The sequence below is a fragment of the Chiloscyllium plagiosum genome, unplaced genomic scaffold, assembly GCF_037043375.1.
Source record: "Chiloscyllium plagiosum isolate Xiang-an unplaced genomic scaffold, Cpla_swu_hap1 HiC_scaffold_25, whole genome shotgun sequence".
In the NCBI taxonomy this organism is placed as follows: Eukaryota; Metazoa; Chordata; class Chondrichthyes; order Orectolobiformes; family Hemiscylliidae; genus Chiloscyllium; species Chiloscyllium plagiosum.
Genome location: NW_028270163.1, coordinates 7247446 through 7271085, shown reverse-complemented (window position 1 = coordinate 7271085; position 23640 = coordinate 7247446). Strand labels below are relative to the sequence as shown.

Sequence of the window (23640 nt, the reverse complement as noted above, 5' to 3'; positions counted from 1 at the left end):
GGGTGGGGGGGTGGGGGGTGCAGTGAGCTGGGCCAGGGGTGCAGTGAGCTGGGCTGGGAGCAGTGAGCTGGGCCGGTGGGGGGGGGGAGGGAGTGAGCTGGGCCAATGGGGGAGTGAGCTGGGCCAGGGGTGGGGGTGGCAGTGAGCTGGGCCGGTGGGGGGAGTGAGCTGTGCCAGGGCCTGGCACAGGGGCACCATCATCTTAAGGATGGATGAAGTAGATCTATCCTGTCAGGGAGGCATTTATCTGGACAGGTCTTCTGATAGTGGACTGCTTTTAGCAAACAACCTCCCCATTTGGATTAATATAATTGTTTATGAGAAATTGTGTTGAACACGTTGGTACCACATTTCACACTTAAAGACACTGACGACTTTTCAGAGAGCCTTCATTGCGTTCAGAATGTCCCGCGATTGTGAAAGACCCTTTCCAAATGTAAGTTTCATCTCAGGTCAGTGCTGCTTCCCAAACTGAGTTTCAAATATCTTTCCTTTCTCTATGTTGTCGGGATGTTGAAATTGAGCGGCATTGCATTGTGCCCTACTCTTAGTTTCGGATCAGTAAAAGCCGTGATCTCTTTCAGCCTCCCCTGACAATTCAGGTGTATAAGAGGAGAACAGACTTGACCATGTTTTCCTCACTGCCTGATTTACCTCATCTGTGCTCTGATTCACAGTATTTCTCACCTTCTGTGGAGAAGACCACCCAGTGGGATATTGCTCACTTTGCCGCACTGATGGCAAAGGTCATAAATGTCTACACTCTTTCAGAATCATAGAATCCCTACAGTGAGGAAAGAGGCCATTCAGCCCATCGAGTCTATACTGACCCTCTGAACAACATCACCACCCAAACCCATCCACCCACCCTATCCCTGTAATCCTGCATTTCCAATGGCTACCTCACCTAGGCTGTACATCCCTGGACACTACTCGGCAATTTCCCTTGGCCAATCCACCTAACCTTCACATCTTTGAACTGTGGAGCACCCAGCGGATCCACACACAGACACGGTGAGAATGTGCAAATTCCACACAGAGTGTCACTCAAGGCTGGAATCAAGGCTGGGTCCCTGGTGCTCTGAGGTAGCAGTGCTAACCACTGAGCTGCCCTGCTGCCCACTCTCCTTTCTTGTGACCTGGGCCATGGCCTTTCAATGGGCCTCTCAAAAATATAACAGAACTAACTGCTGATATGTGCAGGTACCATTGTTACAGAAGGATGGGGGTGAGTGGAGAAAGAGCATTGAATTATTTCATCTTGCTCCTCTTCCGCCCATTAGCAGAGGTCTTTCTTTTTATTTTTCTGATTCCTTATTCCTTTTCAAGTCAGTGTGTCCTGTTCCCATGACCTGGAGCAAACACGATTGGGTTAATCCGGAAGAAAGGTTCAAAGCTTGTGAGAAGATTTGTAGCTCGGGTGCTCGTTGTTGTGGTTCTGTTCACCGAGCTGGGAATTTGTGTTGCAGACGTTTCGTCCCCTGTCTAGGTGACATCCTCAGTGCTTGGGAGCCTCCTGTGAAGCGCTTCTGTGATCTTTCCTCCGGCATTTGTAGTGGTTTGAATCTGCCGCTTCCGGTTGTCAGTTCCAGCTGTCCACTGCAGTGGTCGGTATACAGATTCAATCAATAAGCACATCGACCTGGACCCAATATACCGACCACTGCAACGGACAGCTGGAACTGACAACCGGAAGCGGCAGATTCAAACCACTACAAATGCCGGAGGAAAGATCACAGAAGCGCTTCACAGGAGGCTCCCAAGCACTGAGAAAGGTTCATTTATGCATTCAGACTTAGGGAATGGTTATTGCAATGTGTACATATTCACAAGCATATAAGGAAGAAATAAAAATATAGGGGAAAAAAAGTAATGGAAGAGGTTAAATTTTTTTTTTTACAGAATAATCAGTTATGTGAACTTGAATTCATGTGATTTTTGTCTGAGTCAAGATTAGAGTGGTGCTGGAAAAGCCTAGTTGATTTTTGTCTGAGTGCAGGAAGGCCTTATCCAGTGCAAGTTCCTCTCAGCAGGACTGTGGGTGAAGTTGACTAATGGCAAAATTCATTTCATAATTATTAAAGTTGTAGCAACATGAGGTTAGTGTCTGCATTTCCAGAAGATATGATGTTTCTTCTGGAATTGAGTTACAAAGATGTTAGGACTTGAAGTTTAGCCTGGAGTTTGGTTATGATGATGTGGAGGTTGGATTGGGGTGAACAAAGTCAAAAGTCACATGACGCCAGGTTATAGTCCAACAGGTTTATTTGAAACCATTAGCTTTTGGATCATCGCCCCTTCAACAGGTGAAGTCTTGTGATTTCAAATAAATCTGTTGGACTGTAACCTTGTGTTGTGTGATGTCTGCCTCTGGTTTGATGTTAGAAGGCCATAGATTCTTCGCAGACTGTTGGTAATGTTAACTATATTCTTACCAGACTGAAGTCATGGTGTCTAGAACTTAATTAACCGCACCGCAGCCAGAGTTGTTTGGTCATGTGCCCTGTCTATTAAGTTGTCAGTTTCAATTCAACGATTAGTTTCGTGTTTCTTGTCAGGGGTCCTGTCTTTACTTCAGGAGATAAATGGGACTATTAGTACCTCCACGAGTATGATGGGGTTAAGCGTCTATGCCCCTGGTCAGCCCAATATTCACGTTTAAAGGATGAACGGTGAGCCTTTAGCGCCACTTCAAGCATATTGGCAGGGATCCTCTCAGGTTTTAACTAAGCGTGCTGAAACGCATGTTAAGATGGCGATGAACACACCCCTTTCTCACTTAATTGCCAGCCTAATCCGCCCATTGGCAGGTTTCCCACTCTATCAGGTGCTCTGATACTGGAGTATTAGCAAAAGTTGCAGGTTAACCAAACAACGGTAGCTTTTGGGTCCTAAGGACAACTGCTTGAGGTATCCTCTGGAGGTGATCGAGTAATAACCGGGTGAGTTTTATTTTGTCTTTGCAGGACGGGGGATGTTGTGGGGAGAGGTTTGGCAGGGTCGGGGTCCCATGCCCCAACCCACAGACCAGCCACCTTTCCTGCCTGGAAAGGGGATGGTCAAAGAGTTGGTGAGGTGAGGCCTCTCAGTGGTCATTATTGGACCTTCTGACAGTTTTTATTGCTGGTGAGTCATGAAATATCTCTCTGGTCCAGAAGTTAATTGCAGAGTGGCAAGAGGAAGCAATGTTTCATTTTGTGGAAGACCCGCTTTGTCTTCTCTCCAACTCCGGGGAAGGGGGTCAGTTTTTGCCGTCAGGTTTCATTTGCTGTCCCCCTTTGTTCTCCGCCTCTGCCTGATGAGATAGAAATGTCTCCTGCTTCCTTTTATGTTGGTTTGACCAGGATATCCACTTCCCAAGCAGCACTGGGAAACAGTCTTTCACTAGTCCCTTACTCATTGTCCAGTACGTTCACACTAGGGATCAGTGGGTCTTGTGTCTATTGTTAATAGCCTGTTAAATCTCTCCTTCATACCTCAGTGATCAGAACTAGAGGCAGTCCGCTGAGCACAGAGTTGTACAGTTTAGACCCAGTTTCCTGTGACTTATCATTGCCTTCAACAATTACTGTTCCACTAAAGTTGCCAACTGCGGTTACATTTATTCCTGGAGGTTCCTTCGCACAATCTATCTTCCGCAAAGAGTCATATTGGACTTGAAATGTTAACTCTGTTTCTCTCTCCACAGATGTTGAGTTTCTCTAGCACGTCCTGTGTTTTTATTTTGAAAATAGGAATTTGGTAATGAGTCTTTCCATATGGTGTTAGGGGGGCAGTGAGCCACAAGGCTGGATGTGTTGGCTGCGTAGGGTTGGAACGTGTGATGAAACCCTGAGCTCAGAAGTGCAGGTGAAAATCCTGGAGTATTTTACAAAAGAACAATTAGAGACTGCTATGGTTAGGGAGGGGGGATGCGTTAGAATCCTGACTTCAGGGAAACCAAGGTCGCTGAAATGTCACAAAATGTGTTTTCCTTGTTATTTTAGCAGGACTAAAATATAGTTTGTTCTCCAACATCTGACCTTTAAGGTTCTGAAACCATGGAGCTGCTTTGATGAATGAAGGACAATGTGATGTACAAGGGTCTCAGGACCACAGTTTGTGACTGTGTTGTTGAAGTGTGTCTGTTCTATCTGCAGATTCTCAGCTTTGCACCATGCTGCCCTTAGTGGGAGCACTGAGCTCATTTCATTGCTGCTCGAAGCCCAGGCCATGGTGGATATCAAGGACAGCAATGGTTTGTATTATTTTATATTCTTCCCAAGCTTTCAGCTTCCTGCCCAAGCTCGTGGAGCTCCCTGTCCTCCTCCAATCTGTGGCCTCTTGCTCACCCCGATTTCTGTTGCTCCACTGTCGGAGGCTGTGGCTGTAGCTGCTTTGCCTATTCCCTCCCGAATCCCCTTCGCCCGTCTCCTGTTCTTTAAGATGCTCCTGAAAGCCTGTGATGTTCATGGATTCACTCTACTGCTTGTCTACTACAGTGTGAAACACCCCCCTAAACCACTACAACATCCATGCATTTAGTGCCTTTAGCGTAGCCTTACATTCCATGGCACATGAAACAAAATTTGTTATCGATATGCATAACACTGTATAATGACCAAATGTGAATGGTTTGTTAGTTATAGTATACAGGTGAAGGGGATTGTCTATTTAAGGACTGAGAACACTGATAAAGAGAGACTGCTAGGACCTAGGGGCAATACGTCAGAGAGTAGACCCCTGTGCTTAAACCTATTATTGAGAGTAGTAGATATTTCTTAATCACCTTGTTCAGAGTGGCTGTGGTAAGTTCTGGAGCAGGTGGGACCTGAACCTTGCTGCCCTGAATCAGAGGCAAGGACACTACCACTGTGTCACAAAAAGCCCTATGTGTCCAACTTCATACTTTACCCAATGGGCTTAGGATTGGATTAACTCCAGATGTTCCTTTGAGGGCTTTCCCAAGCCTCAAAGAGAGAGGTGAAGAGTCGGTGAAAGTTTGGGCAGAGGATTCCATAACTACAGGGCCTAGCCAAGTGATGGTACGGCCACCGATTGACGAGCAAAGAGAACCGTGGATGCATGAGGCCAGAGCTGGAGGCGCGTTAAGATTGCTGAGGGTTTTAGAAGCAGGTGGAAGTTCCAGAAATAGGGCAATGTGAGATCATGAGTCATTTGGAAGTGAGGGGAAGCACTTTAAAATGGGGGCATTCTAGACAGGGGTGAATAGGACTTGTTTAGAATTAGAATGTGGGCATCACAGTTTCATTTGATAATCCTCTTGCAAAGTGCACTGGGATGTTTTACTCCATCAAAAGTGCAATATAAATGGTTTTTTCTTCATTTTGCGTGTTGCATCCTCACCATTGAAGCTGTCTGCTTCGTTTCTTGCCCAGCCAGTGGAGAAGACAGGGAGTGACATTTTCCTTGTGTGGGAAGGTGGGAGCTGGCACAGTCTGTACTTGGGCCTACTTTGCCGTCCGATGGGGTCCTGTGTGATCTGTAACTCACCTACATTTAGCTGCTTTTGGTAAATCCCTTTGATTCCCTCACTCCAACAATAAGCGAAAGGCAAGGACTGATTCGGGATAGTCAACATGGCTTTGTGCGTGGGAAATCATGTCTCACAAACTTGATTAAGTTTTTTGAAGAAGTAACAAAGAGGATTGATGAGGGCAGAGCAGTGGATGTGATCTATATGGACTTCAGTAAGGTGTTCGACAAGGTTCCCCATGGGAGACTGATTAGCAAGGTTAGATCTCATGGAATACAGGGAGAACTAACCATTTGGATACAGAACTGGCTCAAAGGTAGAAGACAGAGGGTGGTGGTGGAGGGTTGTTTTTCAGACTGGAGGCCTGTGACCAGTGGAGTGCCACAAGGATCGGTGCTGGGTCCTCTACTTTTTGTCATTTACATAAATGATTTGGATGCGAGCATAAGAGGTACAGTTTAGTAAGTTTGCAGATGACACTAAAATTGGAGGTGTAGTGGACAGTGAAGAGGGTTACCTCAGATTACAACAGGATCTTGACCAGATGGGCCAATGGGCTGAGAAGTGGCAGATGGAGTTTAATTCCGATAAATGCGAGGTGCTGCATTTTGGGAAAGCAAATCTTAGCAGGACTTATACACTTAATGGTAAGGTCCTAGGGAGTGTTGCTGAACTAAGAGACCTTGGAGTGCAGGTTCATAGCTCCTTGAAAGTGGAGTCGCAGGTAGATAGGGTAGTGAAGAAGGCGTTTGGTATGCTTTCCTTTATTGGTCAGAGTATTGAGTACAAGAGTTGGGAGGTCATGTTGTTGCTGTACAGGACATTGGTTAGGACACTGTTGGAATATTGCGTGCAATTCTGGTCTCCTTCCTATCGGAAAGATGTTGTGAAACTTGAAAGAGTTCAGAAAAATTTACAAGGACGTTGCCAGAGTTGGAGGATTTGAGCTACAGGGAGAGGCTGGAACAGGCTGGGGCTGTTTTCCCTGGAGCGTCGGAGGCTGAAGGGTGACCTTATAGAGGTTTACAAAATTGAGGGGCATGGATAGGATAAATAGGTAAAGTCTTTTCTCTGGGGTCAGGGAGTCCAGAACTAGAGGGCATAGTTTAGGGTGAGAGGGGAAAGATATAAAAGAGACCTAAGCGGCAACTTTTTCACACAGAGGGTGGTACATGTATGGAATGAGCTGCCAGAGGATGTGGTGGAGGCTGGTACAATTGCAACATTTAAGAGGCATTTGGATGGTTATATCAATAGGAAGGGTTTGGAGGGATATGGGCCGGCTGCTGGCAGGTGGGACTAGATTGGGTTGGGATATCGGACGGGTTGGACTGAAGGGTCTGTTTCCATGCTGTACATCTCTATGACTCTATGACTGATCTCATCCAGTGTGTCCTGGCATTCACATTTTTCAGTGAGGGAGTGTTCCAGATTTCTATCGTCCGTCGTGTGAACGGGCAATGCCATCCTGACTGGCCTAGCTCTGATGTTCAGATGAATGTTCCTTGTATTGTTTTATTACTGATGGTGCTCCTTTCTATGCTGTGTGATGTTTGGTGCAGGGATGAGGCCATTACACTATGCAGCATGGCAGGGAAAGCTGGAACCCGTGCGATTGCTCCTCCGAGCTGGAGCTGTGGTAAATGTTGCCTCGCAGGACGGTCAGATCCCATTGCACCTTGCAGCACAGTATGGACACTATGACGTGGTAAGTGAGAGCCCCCCACCCTGTGTCATCACCGATCTCCTAGAGTCCTTGAGGAGGACCATTTCTCTGCCAACACTAGAGTGTACTAATGGTGACCACAAAATCGCTGTGGATGGGATGTCATACATTTTGAATCTGTTCCTTCACAGTGACCCAGTGAGGGTTGGTTGTAGATATTTTACTCGAGTTGTTCAGCCACACCTCTGGGAGCAGGTGGATATTGAACCCAGGCCTCTTGGGTCAGATTAGGAACACTACCATGATGCCACAAGAGTTCCTGAGGGTTGGTTGGCTGATGGATGCGACATTGTTGGTCTTGACAGTCGTTTCCAAGGTTGCTTGACAGGTTTTGCATGACTGGTGTCCATCTGTTTTTCTGGCTTGCTGATCTGCTGCTCCTCACCACTCTGATCCACATTGGGTTATGGTTCCACTGGCTGGCCAGTGAGGCACCATTCAAATGCCTTCTGGAAATCCAAATAGATCATGAATACTAGCTCTCCTTTGTCTAACTTGCTTGTTACCTCTTCAAAGAATTCGAACCAATTTGTCAAGCATGACCACCCCTTGTCGAAGCCGTGCTGACTCAGCCTTATTTCACCGTACACTTCCAAGTACTCCGCAATCTCATCCTTAATAATGGACTCTAAAATCTTACCAATGACCGAGGTCAGGCTAACCAGCCTATAGTCTCCTGCCTTTTCTTTCCTCCCCTCCCTAAACATGGCTGTTACATTAGCTAGTCCTCTGGGACCCGCCCTAACTCCAATGGTTCCTGAAAGATCACCACCAATGCCTCCACAACCCCCTCAGCTATCTCCTTCAGAACCCTGGGGTGTAATCTATCTGATCCAGGTGACTTATCCACCTTCAGGCTTTTCAGCTTCCCCAGTACTTTCTCCTTTGTGATGACCACACCAATCTTTTACTCCTTTAATCTTGTTCTTGTGCTGATTTGCTCGCGCTCAAGTAGTGATCAGGGATTATAATCTTTTGGCTCTGCTTTTAAATTAAGCCCCTAGCTGTTCATAATCCCTCAGCAGAACCCCTTACTGTTTCTACCTGTAAGATTAATACTTATGTGGACTGTGACTGGATCTTCCCCTCCCACTCCAAGTTCCTCTGAAGCCTAAATGAGAAATCCTGAACCTGGGCACCAGGCAGGAAACAGCCTTCGGAACTCTTAATCCTGACCACACTGTCGATTCCCCTGACTAGACTATCCCCGATTATAACTACATTTCTCTTCTCTCCCCTCAGCACAGTGCAATGGTCAGTTTGCCCTACCTCCTTACAGCCCTCACTCTCGTCCATACAGGGAGCAAGAATCTCAAACCGGTTCGATAAGCTCAAAGGTGGAGGATCCTTCAGCACTACCTCCTGGATCCCTCTACCTACCTCACTCATAGTCACACCCTCCAGTCCCTGAGCACTGACCAAATCCAAGCTAATTAATCCAAGAGGTGTGACTGCCTCCTGAAACACAGCATCCAGGTAACTCGTCCCCTCCCTGATGTATCGACGTGTTTGAAGCTCAGAGTCCAGCACATCAACTCTGAGCTTTCTCGAGCAACCAACACTTGCTGCGGATGTGGTCATTAGGATCACAATGGGGTCCAGCAGCTCCCACAACATGTCTCCTGGTCCTGCATCTCTATTTACTTCATTCTTAATTTGTTTTAAAAAAACTCCCACTGGTCTTTTAGTTTGTAATCTGTAAGTATGTATCCTGTTTACCCTCAATCCAAAGGTATCTATCCTATGATAGATAGTCAAATTAGCAACTATTACTGACAACTGATGAACTTACAATTTTCTTATGATGTTTTTATTTAGTGCTGGGCTCTGATCCTGAGCTTCAAAATATCCTACTACAAAACCTTTACAAACTGTGAGCCAAAAAAGCACTTCCTCTCTGCACCGCATTACCACACTGTTTCCAGAGGAACCTCCATTATCCGAATGACACAAGCTGGGGGGTATTTTGTTCGGATAATCAAATGTTAGGATAATCGAATGCTGGATAACACAGTTTAGCCAAGTGTCGGGATCTTGCAGTCTTGTTCGGACAATCTGAAATTTGGATAATCGAATGCCGGATATTCGAGGTTCCTCTGTACTCACTCGCGCTGTGTCTGGCTCCAGCATGATCTCTCCTTCCTGATCATGCGATACTTACTCACGTTCGCTGATTAACCTCTCCTTTATGAGGGGTCACTGAAGAGTAGTTCACCCACTCATTGGATGAATCACAGCAACTAACCTCCAATTTTCTTCCTGGGAACGTGGAAGAGAAGTGAAATGTATAACTCGCACAATTGGGGTTCCAGGCCAATTGATGACAGGAAGTGTTGATGTCTTGGGATTTTATTGTTTATCACTTCCAGGAGACAGCTCACCGTGTGAAAGGCAGTTTGTGTGGGATTGGCTGCATTTGTGCCAACGTTGTGACAGTGTGATAATACCAGGATATCATAAACAGTACGTTCCCCATTAATGACAAAGTGCAGGCCTTTTGTCTGGTTACCGTGGAGGGGCTGCTGGATTTATATTGGTTGGAAGGTTGAATGTCGGCCTCTTGGCATTACAACAGTCAGCTGAGAAAGCCAAAGATGGCATTGAGAACAGCGCCCAGCTTCTCGGTCCCAACAGTGCCACTGGGAGTTGTGACCACGTCTGGGACTGCAGCTTGGTGACCCAGAGAGGGTCACTGGGAGGAAGGATGGGAGCAGAGGTGGAGGGCTGCCTTCCTGGGTCAGTTGAGGCCCTTCGGGGCCAACCAAGTTGTCACTGCAGGGATTCTACCTCCTGAGGGGAGGGCTGTCCTGCCCTCTTGGTGGGTTCCTGAGGGCAGGATGCAGCTCCTTACATAGAACATAGAAGAATACAGCGCAGTACAGGCCCTTCGACCCTCAATGTTGCGCCGATCCAAGCCCACCTAAGCTACACTAGCCCACTATCCTCCATATGCCTATCCAATGCCCGCTTAAATGCCCATAATGAGGGAGAGTCCACCACTGCTACTGGCAGGGCATTCCATGAACTCACGACTCGCTGAGTAAAGAACCTACCCCTAACATCTGTCCTATACCTACCCCCCCTTAATTTAAAGCTATGCCCCCTTGTAATAGCTGACTCCATACGTGGAAAAAGATTCTCACTGTCGACCCTATCTAAACCCCTAATCATCTTGTACACCTCTATCAAGTCACCCCTAAACCTTCTTTTCTCCAATGAAAACAACCCCAAGTGCCTCAGCATTTCCTCATACGATCTTTCTACCATACCAGGCAACATCCTGGTAAACCTCCTCTGCACCCGTTCCAGTGCCTCCACATCCTTCCTATAGTATGGCGACCAAAACTGCACACAATACTCCAGATGCGGCCGCACCAGAGTCTTATACAACTGCAACATGACCTCAGTACTCCGGAACTCAATTCCTCTACCAATAAAAGCCAGTACGCCATATGCCTTCTTCACCACACTATTTACCTGGGTGGCAACTTTCAAAGATTTGTGTACATGGACACCAAGATCCCTCTGCTCATCCACACTACCAAGTATCCGACCGTTAGCCCAGTACCCCATCTTTTTATTACTCTTACCAAAGTGAATCACCTCACACTTAGCTACATTGAACTCCATTTGCCACCTTTCTGCCCAGTTCTGCAGCTTATCTATATCCCGCTGTAACCTGCTACATCCTTCCTCACTGTCTACAACTCCTCCGACTTTCGTATCTCGGACACCAGGTCCTACCGTCACACCATGCTGAAAGAGGATCTGCACCTACCCTCCACGGTGACCCTCGCCCTCTGCCAAATCCCAGTGACCCTCTCTGGGTCACCAAGCAGCAGTCCCAGAAGTGACCACAACTCCGAGGGGTGTTGCTGGGACGAGAGAGCTGGGGGCATTTTTGGTGCAGTCTTTGTCATTCTCGGCACAGGACACAGAGTGTGGGCTGTCACTGTCTCATTGATATTCCATCCCATCAGGGATCCCAGGAATGGGCAAGCCAAAGTTACCAATGGCTTTCTGACTGGTGGACAGGCCCATTACTGACACCATTAATTCAGGGCACTGTCCCTTTAAATATCCAGACCTCTCCTTCTCTGGCCCTGTGCTGATTGTGGGTGAGATTTGAGGATTTGGTGAGAGTTGTGGAGGGTGTTTCTTAAAGAGCATATAATTATCAGAATCTTTCAGACATGTCAGCGAGCCAAGACTTGTTCAGCCAAGACTTGTTTGTTTTGAAATGAAATGAGTGTTTAAAAGGCAATTGCCGACTTTCATCTGAAACATGAAAACAAGCCTTTCCTTAGCCCAGGGTGAAGGATGGAAGCCTGACGTGGATTACACAAAAGGAGAGGGAGCAGTGTCAGGCATTGGACTGGGGCAGGAACAGGGTCTGAGCTCGGCGCCACCATGGAAAAGGAGGGATCAGGTCAGAGAGAGAAGGAGGGAATGTACAGGGAACGGCAGATTCACATCAACACTGTGGGAAGGTAGGGATGTGAAATCAGGAACACTTGTCAGTTGGCGGACTGTGGGATTGGGAACACCGTCAGTGTGTTGGCTGTGGGATCAGGAACACTGTCCGTGTACAGACTGTGGGATCAGGAAAACTGTCCGTGTACAGGCTGTGGGATTGGGAACACCGTCAGTGTGTGGCTGTGGGATCAGGAACACTGTCCGTGTACAGACTGTGGGATCAGGAAAACTGTCCGTGTACAGGCTGTGGGATTGGGAACACCGTCAGTGTGTGGCTGTGGGATCAAGAACACTGTCCGTGTACAGACTGTGGGATCAGGAAAACTGCCTGTGGATGGGCGGTGGGATCGGGAACATCACCAGTGTATGGACTGTGGGATTGGGAATAGAATCAGTGTATGGCCTGTTGGACCAAGAACACCATCAGTGCAAGAACTGTGGGATTGGGAACATCACTTATGCATCACTTATGGGACCAGGAATACTGTCAGTGTAATGACTGCGGGATGGGGAAATTGCCTGTGTGTGGACTATGGGATCGGGAATACTGTCAGTGTAATGACTGCGGGATGGGGAAATTGCCTGTGTGTGGACTATGGGATCGGGAATACTGCAGTGTAATGACTTTGTGATCGGGAACACCACCAGTGTACAGACTGTGGGACCGGGAACATTGTCAGTGTAATGACTGAGTATCCCTCTCTTTGAAGGCTGTGCCATTGGGAGCTGGGCGGAAGTTCATCCTCCTTAAACCCATCTCCTCAACTGAGCCTTCCTTTGGCCATGTGACCTGACAGCAACTGCAGTGTCACAGCTGGTTTGAAGTGGTCACCCTGGGGGATGTGAGCAGCTAAAAGGCAGGATATAAATGAAAGTCATTGTTGTTGGCTGGAGGCAGTGTCAGGCTGTGTTGGTATTACTTTGGCCTGAAGGGTCAGACAAGGTGGCATTTGGGAAAATACTGAGACTGTCGCTCCCCAAACCCCATTCACAGACTCTCACAATCAAAGGATTATTATGTTGCAGAAAGAGGTCATTCAGCCCAATCATGTCTGTTATCTCATGCCAATCTCCTGCCCGTTTCCCATATCCCTACCTGCCACACTGCTGCGTGAACTTCAGTCTTGCTGGGGCAGAAGGAAAGGGTTAAACCATGGATCTTCCTGGGCAATGTTGTGAAGACAGATCAGATTGAATCACACCAATGCTGGGGTTTGTGTGTGGGGTCAGCTCAGCACCGGTAACTTTCATTACCCTTCACCACCACCTTCACTGCTCACTTCTAGACCCCTCAGAGCTGGGGAAAGTCGCTCAACAGGATGTTTCAAATCCTCCTCTCTCGATCTTCTACATCCTGAGGGCCCGTGTCAAACAAAATAATGAAAAAGCTGTGTCTCCTCTTCCCTTTTGGGGGGGGGGGGGTGCTTACAGAGAACTGGCCAGTTTCCCCTCACATTCCCACAGTGGCTCTCCTATGCCTCCTATTGGCTGCCTGACAAACTGCACTGGCAGATTGATCAGATCTGCAGCCGAGTTGCTTAAAGATTTTTGTTTTAATCCCCTACTCATTAAGCAACCTTTCTCTGTCCACATTTTCCAAAGGACTGCCCAACACAAGAAATCAGGAGAGGGTAGGAGAGCCTGGATAATAGCAAATGATCAAAAGGAACGTATATTTCTCTAGTACATGATCACACGGTTAAAGCATCTTCTGATGTATTATGTCTGAAGATTTCTTCTGCAGCGCAGTGACTACTATTTACGTACATATGTCAGACATTTTCTATGTCAACAATGCCCTTGCAACAACAAGGGGATGAATGGCTGAGTCAACCAGAGACCTAAGTAAGTAAATAAATGAAACAAAGACTGGCTGTTGCTGAAAATCTGAAACAAGAACAGAAAGTGCTGGAGAAACTCAGCAGGTCTGGCAGCATCTGTGGAGAGAGAAATGGAGTTAACGTTTCCAGTTTCAGAAATGATAGTTAACAGGAAGCCCAGTCAAGCAGTTGAGGGTACCTTGTTGAATTTTTTTTTAAAGCAGACATGGATAGATTGTTGATTAGTAAAGGAATTAAGGGTAATGGTGAGAGGGTGGGTAAGTGGAGCTGAGTCCATGAAAAGATCAGCCATGATCCTATTAAATGGTGGAGCAGCCTCGAAGAGCCAGACGGCCTACTCCTGCTCCTGCTTCTTATGTTCTTAAGACAGGTTGGGATGTGGGGAATGAGTGAGGAGACAGATGGAGATAGAGCCCAGAGAGAGAGAGAGAATAATAGTGAGGGAGACAAAAGGATGGGTGATAATGTGCCAGGGGAAGAGAAAAGCTGACAATGGGGTCAATGTGTAGGTGAGAATGGGTTAGCTTTGCTGAAAGCCGTTCACATAATGACAGGGTCTGGGGTGTGAGGGTGAGTAAAGGACATGGGGGTGGTGTTCAGGCCTTGAGTATGTAATGCAGGCTGTGATTTCAGAGTCACACTGAGGGAGAGCTGCACTGTCAGAGACATTGTCTTTCACAACAAATGTTAAATTTTAAAAGCCCACCTGTGTTGGCTTATTTGGATTTTATAAATGGTTGGAGGAAGGAGCAGTGAGTTCCTTCCAGAGTCTTGGCTGATATTAGTGCCTGAGCTGACATCATGATGACAGATTAACTGACTGCTCATCTCAGCTGCTGTTTGTGGCATCATCTTTACAGAATCAATTGTTCTTCACAGTAACTCAGCTCCTGTGTTGTTTCCTGAGGGAAAAGATGAACATAGTCAAGTCTTCCTTGCATTCATCCGAAGACGAGCACAGTTGCTGACAGTGCTGCATTGGTGGTTATTTTTTGGACGATACTGCATGGCTCCTCTGCCTGATCGGCTGCTAGTGCCCTCCCCAGCTTTGTTACCCATGGTCTTGATTATTCCGATGGAATCCTGGCTGGCTTCCCACATTCACACATCCGTAAACTGAAGACCATCTGAAAATTCAGCTGCCCCATGTCCTTATTCGCTCCTTGACTCGTTCACTCATTGCTCCCTGTGCTTGTTGACCTGTTTACATCCCAGTTAAATAACATGTCACTCTTAAAATTCTCATTTTCATTTTCAAATTCCTTCATGACCTTACTGCTCTCTATCTCCAGCCACACGAATATCTGTGCTTCTCCAGCTGTTGAACAGCCTCAATTTCAATTGTTCCACCACTGGAGGCAGCATCTCCAGTCCAGGTGCCAGGTGATGTCATCAAGATGGCGGTGGAGTAGGGGCCATGAGCCGGGGCCTGTCAACTCCAACTACTTTTCTTTTCTGCTTTCTCTTCTTTCCTTTACTTACCTCTTGTCCTGAGCTTGGATGGCATTGGAGGGGGTGAGGAACTTAGGAGGGGGTGAGTGGGTCCAGCACAGAACATGTGGTGGCAGCGAGTGGGCTCTTACTTACTTTTCTGGGGCGAGCACAGGATCTGGTATTGAAATTAGCGGCTGCTACATTGGCAGAGGTAAGTCCACTGGCAAAAAGTGGTGCCTGGGGATTGGCAACTTCACCGTTTGTTGGAGTCTGGTGTGGAAGGTGGTGAGGCGGTGGAGGAAGGATGCCAGTATAGGTGTTGTTGATGATGAGCTGGCTGAGGACTAATGGACTGTCTCTAAGCTACGTCTTTCTAATTTTTTTTGCTTATTCTTAAACTATTCAAAATGGCGCCAGATTGTGACGACAAAGATTATCACTGTATTTTATTGTTTTTCTCAATGCACATGACAATAAAATCATTCAAACACCTTTCATTGCCTGAGCACTAAACTCTTGATTTTCATATTTCAGTACCACTCTGATTCTCTACCATTCTCTCCCTCTTTCTCTTCTTATAAAACCCATTTAAAAACTACCTCCTTCGCCAAACCTTTGATCATCCAGATCTACTACCTCATTATGCAGCTCAGTGCCAAACGTTGCTTGTAAAATGTGTCTGTGAAGTACACTGGAGGTCTTAATCAAATTAAGATGCTACAGAAACACAGTATTGTCGTACTGCAGTGAGATTTAACATAGTTTTTAATCTTGTATATCACAATTCAAATAAAGCACATTTAGAAATCAAAATTTAGGGCAGCACGGTGGCTCAGTGGTTAGCACTGCTGCCTCACAGCACCAGTGACCTGGTTTCAATTCCAGCTTTGGGCGACTGTCTGTGTGGGGTTTGCACATTTTCACCGTGTGTGTGTGTGGGTTTCCTTCCGGTGCTCTGGTTTCCTCCCACGGTCCAGAGTTGTGCAAGTTAGGTGGATTGGCCATGTTAAATTGCCCGTAGTGTCCAGGGATCTGTAGGCTAGGTGGGTTAGCCCTGGGAAATGCAGGGTTACAGGAATAGGATGGGGAGGGATGGGTGAATGGGTGGGATGCCCTTTGGAGAGTCAGTGTGGACTTGATGGATCAAATGGCCTGCCTCCACACTGTAGGGGATTCTACAATCTCTCAAAAAAGTATGTTCTGTTTTTGTGTATTGGAGCAATGCAGAGACAACAAATTTGTTTACACCACCTTTAAAAAAATGAATGGAATCACACAATGTCTTCAATCACATTTAAAGCTCCATTTCTAGTTGTTTTTCGGGTGTCTGCTTACTTTGTTCAGAGTCCACATCCAGCCTTAACCAATTAATGAGCGTGGATGAATTTCCAAACTTGCATAATACAGCACTGAACAATTGATCCACCAAACACCAGGTTGTATGAAATGTAGGAGAGATCATGGAGGGCATACAAAGGTTTTGATGAAATGTTTGACTTGTTGAGTAATGGAGATTAGATGGCGAACAGATCCACAACAACGAGATTAGATTAGATTAAACGGTACTTTTTTGAGAGATTGTAGAATCCCCTACAGTGTGGAAACAGGCCCTTCGACCCAACAAGATCATACTGACCCTCTGAAGAGTAACCCACCTAGACGCATTCCCCTACATTTACCTCTGACTAATGTACCTAACATTATGGGAAATTTAGCTTGGTCAATTCACCTAACCTGCATGTCTTTGGGTTGTGGGAGAAAATCCAGAGCATTCGGAAGAAACTCTCACAGACACGGGGAGAAGGTGCAAACTCCACACAGACAGTCACCCGAGGCTGGAATTGAACCCGGGTGCCTGGCGCTGTGAGGCAGCACTGAGCCATCGTGCTGCCTACTGAACCACACTCGACTGAGATATGGGTTGACTCAATAAGCTGAGTGGGGGGAAGGGGGGCAGGGAAGGGCTGAAAGAAAGGGCTCTGTGATCTGTAAATCAAGATGGAATTTGAACAGGCTTGTCCGTCTGGTGTAATCAAGACTGTGATTATTTTATCTGACAGTCCGAGATGCTCCTACAGCACCAGTCCAACCCATGCATCGTAAATAAGGCCAAGAAGACACCGTTGGATCTCGCGTGTGAGTTTGGCAGACTGAAGGTAAGATTGTTTGCTCCTTAAATTGTCTGTAACTCGGGACCTTCCTCATAATCTCAATGCTCCGGTTTCTGGTGATGGAAGACTGTTTAACAACTGAGGCAGACTGAGTAACTCCAGGATCATTGCTTAGAAAGGACGATTAACCAGATTTGTTCATACAGGCACACAATCTGTGTCAACAAGTGCGCGATTGGGGTTTGGAAATGTAGAGAGACTGGGAAGTGGAGAAAGTGGGCATTGGGATTCGGAATAATGGAAGGAACGGATTTTGAGATTGAGAAGGGTGAAGCCAGTGGAATCATGATTGGAATTTGTGGAGTGTGTGTGACTGGGATTGGAAACTGTAGAGAGATCCAGAATCAGAATTGGAATGTTGGAAGAGGGGTGGACATGAATTGTGAAGAGACTGGAACCAGGATTGAGACTTGTGAAGAAGTGGACATTGAAATTGGAAGGCGTAGGGTTGAGTATAACAATCGAACCCACCCAGAGATGCCAGTTCACTTCAGGTATTAGTGGGGTTCTCTGTGGTGGCTCCTGGAGGTGTTGGAAGCTCAGCGTCTCAAACCCCACTCCAGGATCTGAATGCAAAACCTTAGCTGATAATCACTAATTCAGAACCAAGGGTGGGATCAAACCCAGGTCCCTAGCACTGTGAAGCAGCTGTGCCTCCACTTAAAACATCTGAGTTGGTCAGTCATCTCATTGTAGTTTGTGAGGTTTTGTATATCAACTGACTGTCACATTTCCCTAAATTATAAGAGTGATTTTTAGCTGTAAAGGACTTGTGGTCAACCTTAGGTTGTGAAGGGCGCTAGGTAAATGCAAGTCTTTCTTTCTTGCTTTAGCACCGTCTGTGTATGTACAACTGTGACAGCAGGATCAATGTATGACTACAGCTGGAGCTGGAACATAATGTTTTACAGCACAACCCCATCAATGACTTGTCCACTGCTTAATGGACACTCAGGAATAAAATCAATCCATGGGGTGGCATGGTGGCTCAGTGGTTAGCACTGCTGCCTCACAGCGCCAGGGACCCAGGTTCAATTCCCACCTCAGGCAACTGTCTTTGTGGAGTTTGCACATTCTCCACGTGTCTGCGTGGGTTTCCTCCCACAGTAATACATTGATCCTGCTGTCACAGTTGTAAACTCGCCTTCCACTCCTCCATCAGTGTTTTGTAACCTGTACCCCCAAGTTACTGATCTCTTTGCTAACAGTAGTAAGTGTTTAAATGAAATTATCCTCATGAGCCTTCCTCCTTAGTGTCTGTTTTGCAGTTTGAGGGGGTGTGTTATCCTGACCTTTGCCCTTAGCTAGCTTTACACGTGCACTTTCAGATCAGAGTGTAGAGAGCTTGCTGGTGTTTGATCCTGTCGATGCCATTGCCCACAGTACCTGCTGATCGAAACATCAGCTGCATGTTGAAGAATGACTTTAACTTATTTTGGGGAGGTGTGTTCACCACACAGCACCAACATGGAGGCGCAGCTGGGGGTTTTGTGCAGGAAGAGCCCGGGCTGGATGGATTCTCTACATCTTGCAGCTTTGAGCCCAAGTAAAGGCCAAGTTTGTCATAGAGTCAAAGAGATGTACAGCATGGAAACAGACCCTTCGGTCCAACTTGTCCATGCTGATCAGATATCCCAACTCAATCTAGTCCCACCTGCCAGCACCCGGCCCATATCCCTCTAAACCCTTCCTATTCATATACCCATCCAGATGCCTCTTAAATGTTGCAATTGTACCAGCTTCCACCACATCCTCTGGCAGCTCATTCCATACCCATACCACCCTCTGTGTGAAAACGTTGCCCCTTAGGTCTCTTTTATATCTTTCCCCCTCACCCTAAACCTATGCCCTCTAGTTCTGGACTCCCCGACCCCAGGGAAAAGACTTTGCCTATTTATCCTATCCATGCCCCTCATAATTTTGTAAACCTCTATAAGGTCACCCCTCACCCTCCGACGCTCCAGGGAAAACAGCCCTAGCCTGTTCAGCCTCTCACTTTAGCTCAAATCCTCCAACCCTGGCAACATCCTTGTAAATCTTTTCTGAACCCTTTCAAATTTCACAACATCTTTCCGATAGGAAGGAGACCAGAATTGCACGCAATATTCCAACAGTGGCCTAACCAATGTCCTGTACAGCCGCAACATGACCTTCCAACTCCTGTACTCAATACTCTGACCAATAAAGGAAAGCATACCGAACGCCATCTTCACTATCCTATCTACCTGCAACTCCACTTTCAAGGAGCTATGAAACTTGCATATCCCTACTTTGTTTTCCATTCATTCTTTCTGATTATTACAGTCCCATTCTCAGTTGTTGGAGCACATTGGCCCCTGTGTTGCCAGGTTACTGCCAGGGAGGGGATCATCTGAGCGGCTTTAGCATTATACATTAGCTTTCGCTAAGAAGTGTCTTTGCGTGGGCATCAGTTCAGGTTCAGAGTTGGACAGGGCTGAGGCCATGAAGCCCCCTATAGTTAAATAGCACAAAAGCCTCAGCTGACAATTGGCTCATGAGTCTAATGGTTACCTGGGGCCAGGTGATGGCACAGGATACGTGTAAAGAGAAAACCCCAGCAGAAGCTAAATGGAGGGCACTTCAAAGGAGGGACCAGCACTACTCTTGATCGTGATGGTGATCAACCATTCAGGACTACACCACACATCATGGCCTGGATCATTCTCAGGCAAATTTACTAGCCCTCCGATGAAAGATTTGCCTTTAATATAGCAACTTTCACAACCTCAGGACATACCAAAAGGGCATGGAACCCAATAAAGTGCTTTAGAACTGTAATCACTGCTGTAATGCAGGCAATAAGGCAGTCACTTTGTCCCTGAATGCAACGAAGTAAAAGAGAACTTCATCTGTTTCTTGGAGCTTTGGTTTAGATTTTGGGTAGGACACCAGTGAGATCTCCCTCACTCTTCTTCCAGTTCAGTATTAAAATTATTTACATCGAACTGGAACACCAACTGGGGTGTCAATGCAGTGCCTTGTTTGAAAGACAGCACCACTGATCATGAGGCACTCCCTCAGTCTGACGCTGGAGTGTAAGCCTGGACTTCGTACACGATTTTGTGTGCTTCAACACGCGACCCACAGTGTCTCCTCCATGCATTAAGAGTTTTGTAGCGTTTTCTGGGCAAGGAGTGAGAGTGGGCATCCAGTTGTGGGGAGGTGGGTACTTAAGGAATGGGTTCTAAAAACAGGGATTAACTGTCTTTCCAAGCTGGGATCTGGCAGGAATAAAGCCTGGTGCTGGGACGAGCTGGAAAGGCAGCAAAAAGGAGCTTGGGACTGGGGAAGGAAAAGTCAGAAACAATGTTGACAGATACGTGGTCGTTAGCCCTTCACAGGGGCTCAAATGGACAACAGATAACAGTGATCAGAAACCCCATTGAAAGCCGCAGTCAGCAACAATAACTAAGTGCTGACAATACTGTGATCAGTCAGATTCCCGATACTACCTCAATTATAAGCTGCTTTGGCAACAGCTAAACTCTGTTGGAGGCATGCAGACTCCAGAATCGCTGAGCACAGAGAATCTCTGGAATGCAAGTAGTTAATCTGGCTGAGATTTTCAACAGCTCTGAAAATGCTGATCTCTCCCTTGCCTTGTTATCCAGGTTGCACAGCTTCTGTTGAACAGTAACATGTGTGTTGCCTTACTGGAGGGTCAATCCAAAGACAGCGCTGATGCCAACTTCACCACCCCACTGCATCTGGCCGCCAAGAATGGGCACAAAGACATTATCAGGTTTGGGCATTTCATTTTAACGTGTGTCTATGTTACAACCCCTGGTGCAAAAGTGTACTGAGATTGATGGAGAAATGCAGTCACATCTCTGTGCAGCAAGGGGATGGTTTTGATTGAAATTGACACCCTTAAATGTGTTTTGTAACGGCAGCTGTCTGTACTGTTCCACATTCCATTCCAATTCCTGCATTGTTCAGATGTTGCTGGTCTTGGTGTATGAGGCTGTTGCTGGCCCTTCATCCTTGGTGGTAGTGAGTGTGGCTAAATCACAGGCTCTTTTCCCATTTACATAGAACGTGCTGCACACAAGCAGGCTGTTTGACTGTTCTGACGTTTGTGCTCTGCACAGGTCTCTGACATATCTCTGCGCAGGTCTCCAGCATATCTCTGCGCAGGTCTCTGACATATCTCTGCGCAGGTCTCTGACATATCTCTGCGCAGGTCTCTGACATATCTCTGCGCAGGTCTCTAACATATCTCTGCGCAGGTCTCTAACATATCTCTGCGCAGGTCTCTGACATATCTCTGCGCAGGTCTCTAACATATCTCTGCGCAGGTCTCTAACATATCTCTGCGCAGGTCTCCAGCATATCTCTGCGCAGGTCTCCAGCATATCTCTGCGCAGGCCTCCAGCATATCTCTGCGCAGGTCTCCAGCATATCTCTGCACAGGTCTCCAGCATATCTCTGCGCAGGTCTCTAACATATCTCTGCGCAGGTCTCTAACATATCTCTGCGCAGGTCTCTAACATATCTCTGCGCAGGTCTCTAACATATCTCTGCGCAGGTCTCTAACATATCTCTGACATATCTCTGCGCAGGTCTCTGACATATCTCTGCGCAGGTCTCTGACATATCTCTGCGCAGGTCTCTGACATATCTCTGCGCAGGTCTCTGACATATCTCTGCGCAGGTCTCTAACATATCTCTGCGCAGGTCTCTAACATATCTCTGCGCAGGTCTCTAACATATCTCTGCGCAGGTCTCTAACATATCTCTGCGCAGGTCTCTACCATATCTCTGTGCAGGTCTCTAACATATCTCTGCGCAGGTCTCTAACATATCTCTGCGCAGGTCTCCAGCATATCTCTGCGCAGGTCTCTAACATATCTCTGCGCAGGTCTCCAGCATATCTCTGCGCAGGTCTCCAGCATATCTCTGCGCAGGCCTCCAGCATATCTCTGCGCAGGTCTCCAGCATATCTCTGCACAGGTCTCCAGCATATCTCTGCGCAGGTCTCTAACATATCTCTGCGCAGGTCTCTAACAAAGTGATTCACTTTGGGAAGAATAACAAAAAGATGGGGTACTGGGCTAATGGTCGGATACTTGGTAGTGTGGATGAGCAGAGGGATCTTGGTGTCCATGTACACAGATCTCTGAAAGTTGCCACCCAGTTAAATAGTGCGGTGAGGAAGGCATATGGCGTACTGGCTTTTATTGGTAGAGGAATTGAGTTCTGGAGTCCTGAGGTCATGATGCAGTTGTATAAGACTCTGGTACGGCCGCATCTGGAATATTGTGTGCAGTTTTGGTCGCAATACTATAGGAAGGATGTGGAGGCACTGGAACGGGTGCAGAGGAGGTTTACCAGGATGTTGCCTGGTATGGAAGGAAAATCGTATGAGGAAAGACTGAGGCACTTGGGGCTGTTTTCATTAGAGAAAAGAAGGTTTAGGGGTGACTTGATTGAGGTGTACAAGATGATTAGGGGGTTAGATAGGGTCGACAGTATGAACCTTTTCCCGCGTATTGAGTCGGGTATTACAAGGGGGCATAGCTTTAAATTAAGGGGGGGTAGATATAGGACTGATGTTAGGGGTAGGTTCTTCACTCAGCGAGTTGTTAGTTCATGGAATGCCCTGCCAGTAACAGTGGTGGACTCTCCCTCTTTATGGGCATTTAAGAGGGCATTGGATAGGTATATGGAGGATAGTGGGTTAGTGTAGTTTAGGTGGGCTTGGATCGGCGCAACATCGAGGGCCCAAGGGCCTGTACTGCGCTGTATTCTTCTATGTTCTATGTTCTATCTCTGCGCAGGTCTCTAACATATCTCTGACATATCTCTGCGCAGGTCTCTAACATATCTCTGCGCAGGTCTCTAACATATCTCTGCGCAGGACTCCAGCATATCTCTGCGCAGGTCTCCAGCATATCTCTGCGCAGGCCTCCAGCATATCTCTGCGCAGGCCTCCAGCATATCTCTGCGCAGGTCTCCAGCATATCTCTGCGCAGGTCTCCAGCATATCTCTGCGCAGGTCTCCAGCATATCTCTGCGCAGGTCTCTAACATATCTCTGCGCAGGTCTCTAACATATCTCTGCGCAGGTCTCTAACATATCTTTGCACACGTCTCTAACAGGTCTCCAGCATATCTCTGCACAGGTCTCTAGCATATCTCTGCACAGGTCTCCAGCATATGTCTGCACAGGTCTCCAGCATATGTCTGCACAGGTCTCCAGCATATCTCTGCGCAGGTCTCCAGCATATCTCTGCGCAGGTCTCCAGCATATCTCTGCGCAGGTCTCCAGCATATCTCTGCGCAGGTCTCCAACATATCTCTGCGCAGGTCTCTACCATATCTCTGCGCAGGTCTCTACCATATCTCTGCGCAGGTCTCTACCATATCTCTGCGCAGGTCTCTACCATATCTCTGCGCAGGTCTCTAACATATCTCTGCTCAGGTCTCCAGCATATCTCTGTGCAGGTCTCTAACATATCTCTGCGCAGGTCTCTAACATATCTCTGCGCAGGTC

The 23640-nt window shown here is 47.1% G+C and overlaps 1 protein-coding gene across 4 annotated transcripts in view; it reads left to right on the top strand.

Annotated features, from left to right (window-relative positions):
* Positions 1–23640, top strand: part of caskin2b (CASK interacting protein 2b) — a 281832-nt gene that overhangs the window by 180825 nt on the left and 77367 nt on the right. For all 4 annotated transcript variants that reach the window (XM_043714379.2, XM_088000436.1, XM_043714381.2 and 1 more), the window contains 4 exons: positions 4140–4237; positions 7039–7184; positions 17014–17109; positions 20757–20887. In XM_043714379.2, coding sequence (XP_043570314.2) covers positions 4140–4237; positions 7039–7184; positions 17014–17109; positions 20757–20887 — 471 coding nt within the window. The remainder of the gene's footprint in view (positions 1–4139; positions 4238–7038; positions 7185–17013; positions 17110–20756; positions 20888–23640) is intronic.